Consider the following 2,857-nt stretch of genomic DNA (forward strand, 5'->3'; position numbering starts at 1 on the left):
TGGACAATCTTTTAGGACAATGAGCATGTCTTATCTTCTCTGTGGAATATAAACTGAAACTTAAAGATGTGAGAGTCCAATATAGTGGGAATGTACTCAATCTTTTTGCCGTTAATTGTCCCAATATGCTTTTGGCGTTATCATCAAAACTTTGAATCTAGGACTTCCTCGTAATTGGGTCTTCAATGGTTACCGATCGTTCTTAGAGCGGAGTGAAATTTTCAGTCATCACTTCATTCACAACCATTGCTTTATAGGGTTGGCAAAAAACCCAAACCGAACCGATCCAAACCAAACCAACGGAAGTTAAACCAAACCAAACCGTGCTCTTTACATAACCCAATTGGTTCATGTTTTACTCAACCCGAATGGTTTGGTTTGGGTTCAAACCAAACCGAACCAAACCGAACCAAACCAATAATCCAATATATTTTTATCTCTCTCTATATATATATATATATGTTAACATATTGTAAATTTTAGTTAAAGTTTTGTTTTCCATTTTTTCTTAACTTCCATATATTTTTAAAAAAAATCCAAATATGATTCAAATAATCCTAATACCTAAAGATTGTACTGAAAACAAAACCTAAAAACTATAAAATCGTAGCCATGTCGTTTCGTTCATCTTCTCCAATTTTCATTCTCTAGATTATGTAACAAAGTTATTATAGGATCAATAAAAACAAAAAGGTAGATGTAAATAGTCTTTTAGTTAATAGGTTTTGAAATGCTTATAAGTCTTTGTTACGGTAATTAGATTACAAATAGTCTGCTCTTTGCTTATTATGTATTTTTTCCTTTGACGTGGTTAAGAGTTTGGTCATCGAGCTTTAAACTGTTTTTTGTTTCATACAAACTAAATCTAAACCAAGCCGAACTAACCGAACCAAACTAAACCCAAACCTCGAACCCAAACCAAAGCTACTTTGGTTTTAATTCGGTTGAGTTTTATAAAACCCAAATTAATCAAACCAAATCGAACCCAAACCGAACCCGAAACTAAACCGATATGCCCACCCCTACCTTAGATTCGGGTTGACAAAAAAAATCTTGGGGATTATCTCAATCTTAGAAAAAAGTTAGGATTAGATGAAAATATTTGAAATATACGATTTTAGAAAAACTCATATGTTAAATTGGCTTGATGGACATGATTCTGTGAGAATAGAAAAAACTTGAGATTTGATAAAGGAAAATAGGTAAGAAGAGAATGAAAAATATAATCTTGAGTGATTAATTTTGTCTATGATTGTAATTAAAGCGCAATGAGCTTTCCACACAAATATGACCAAAGATTTATGGAAAAGAAAAATTGAACCCTCCAATACACTCCGAAAGGCAAGAAAATTATGTTAAACCCCAAATCTCGAAAATTTAATGTTTAATCAGGTTTTATGATGTGTTTGTTTTTACGACAAAAAAAAAAATCAGGTTTTATGATATTTGGGAACTAGCTTTTGCGTTTGTAAGAATATGGGAGCCAGTCTTCTTTATGCATGTCATATATTTAGTCTTGCAGTGAAAACGAAACTTCATATTTTATTTGATATTACAAATTAAATATGGTCAAGTACATAGATATTTTAAAGAAAAAACATTAACATATTTTCAGTTTTATTTTTGATATTATGGACATTTTGGTTCACCGTCCTTGTTTTTCCAGTTATTATAACAAGGACATTCTTCTTTATGTCCATACGTTCCCGATGGCACACACAAACACTTTTTACAACATAAATTACAAAAGAATAGGCATGGCTTCTGGTGAGATGTTGCTGAGCATTGGAAATCGCATGCTTTCGGACATTCTTTACACAGATACAAATAACGTTAAATAAATCACTGTTTAGTCTATCCATCAATTATGTAAAAAATATACTAACACTTTTTAAAACAACATTACCTTCTGGTTTCAGTGAACCTTGTCCTCCTTTCTGAAATGTTTTAAGTGCACACGTTAGTTTGCTTATGACAAAAATGAATACATTAAAGGTTTTTTTTGCAAATTTGACTCAAAACTCAAAGCCAAACACAAAACTAACCTCTCTTTCTTTTTTATTTTTTATTTTGCTCTATCCACCCCACATGTTCACATTATTTACGAAAATGCCATTAAATATATATATATATATATATTTTTTTTTGAAAATGGTTTTTTTACTCTCTCAATCTCATCATCTTCAAGTATTTACAAGATTGTCATTGCCATCAATACCCCAACCACAATGAACAACCAATTTGAAGCTCTTAATGCACCTAAAATCGATTTACACTCTCTCTTTCTCACTTGTAATGAACTAAAAAAACATCTCTTTCACTTTGTCTCCATATTCATCCAAAAAACTCAAGCTTTTGATTCAAATTTTTTTATGGTTGATAGAACCATTCAAGCATACTATTCTTGGTGGGTTACTTTCGTTTGAGGTTCTGGGTGGTTGGAGAAGACTCTGTGTGCTAAGGAAGTCATCTCACTAGTTTAAAGTATGAAATTGAATTTTTTTTCCAGATCTGTTCGCGTAGAAGACTTACCCGTAAGTAGTCTGGCCGTAGAAAACTTACGGGTAAGTCTTCTGATCAAACAGACCGTCATCTTTGTTTGTTAAAAAAATAATCTAGAGAATACCCTAGATGACTTACTGGTAAGTCGTCTAGGATAAACGGGTTAGTTTTGCATTTGACCGAATTGTGTTAGATATTTGATTTTTCCTGGACGACTTACCAGTAAGTCGTCTCCGGGAAAATAAAAATTTCAATATTTTATTAAAGCTAGACGACTTATTTGTAAGTCTTCTCAGGTTAGTTTGCAATTCGAAAAAGAAACTTAAATATTTAACTTTACCCAGACGACTTACTT

At 32.0% G+C, this 2,857-nt stretch overlaps 1 protein-coding gene across 1 annotated transcript in view; it reads right to left on the reverse strand.

Moving 5' to 3' along the window:
• Nucleotides 1-1,629: 1,629 nt before the first annotated feature.
• Nucleotides 1,630-2,857, reverse strand: part of LOC106294085 (gibberellin-regulated protein 12) — a 21,595-nt gene continuing 20,367 nt past the window's right edge. Inside the window, exons 3-4 of the mRNA XM_013729701.1 lie at nucleotides 1,907-1,937; nucleotides 1,630-1,811 (exon numbers count right to left, since the gene is read on the reverse strand). Coding sequence (XP_013585155.1) covers nucleotides 1,630-1,811; nucleotides 1,907-1,937 — 213 coding nt within the window. The remainder of the gene's footprint in view (nucleotides 1,812-1,906; nucleotides 1,938-2,857) is intronic.

Source organism: Brassica oleracea, chromosome C5, assembly GCF_000695525.1.
Source record: "Brassica oleracea var. oleracea cultivar TO1000 chromosome C5, BOL, whole genome shotgun sequence".
NCBI classification, from domain to species: domain Eukaryota; kingdom Viridiplantae; phylum Streptophyta; class Magnoliopsida; order Brassicales; family Brassicaceae; genus Brassica; species Brassica oleracea.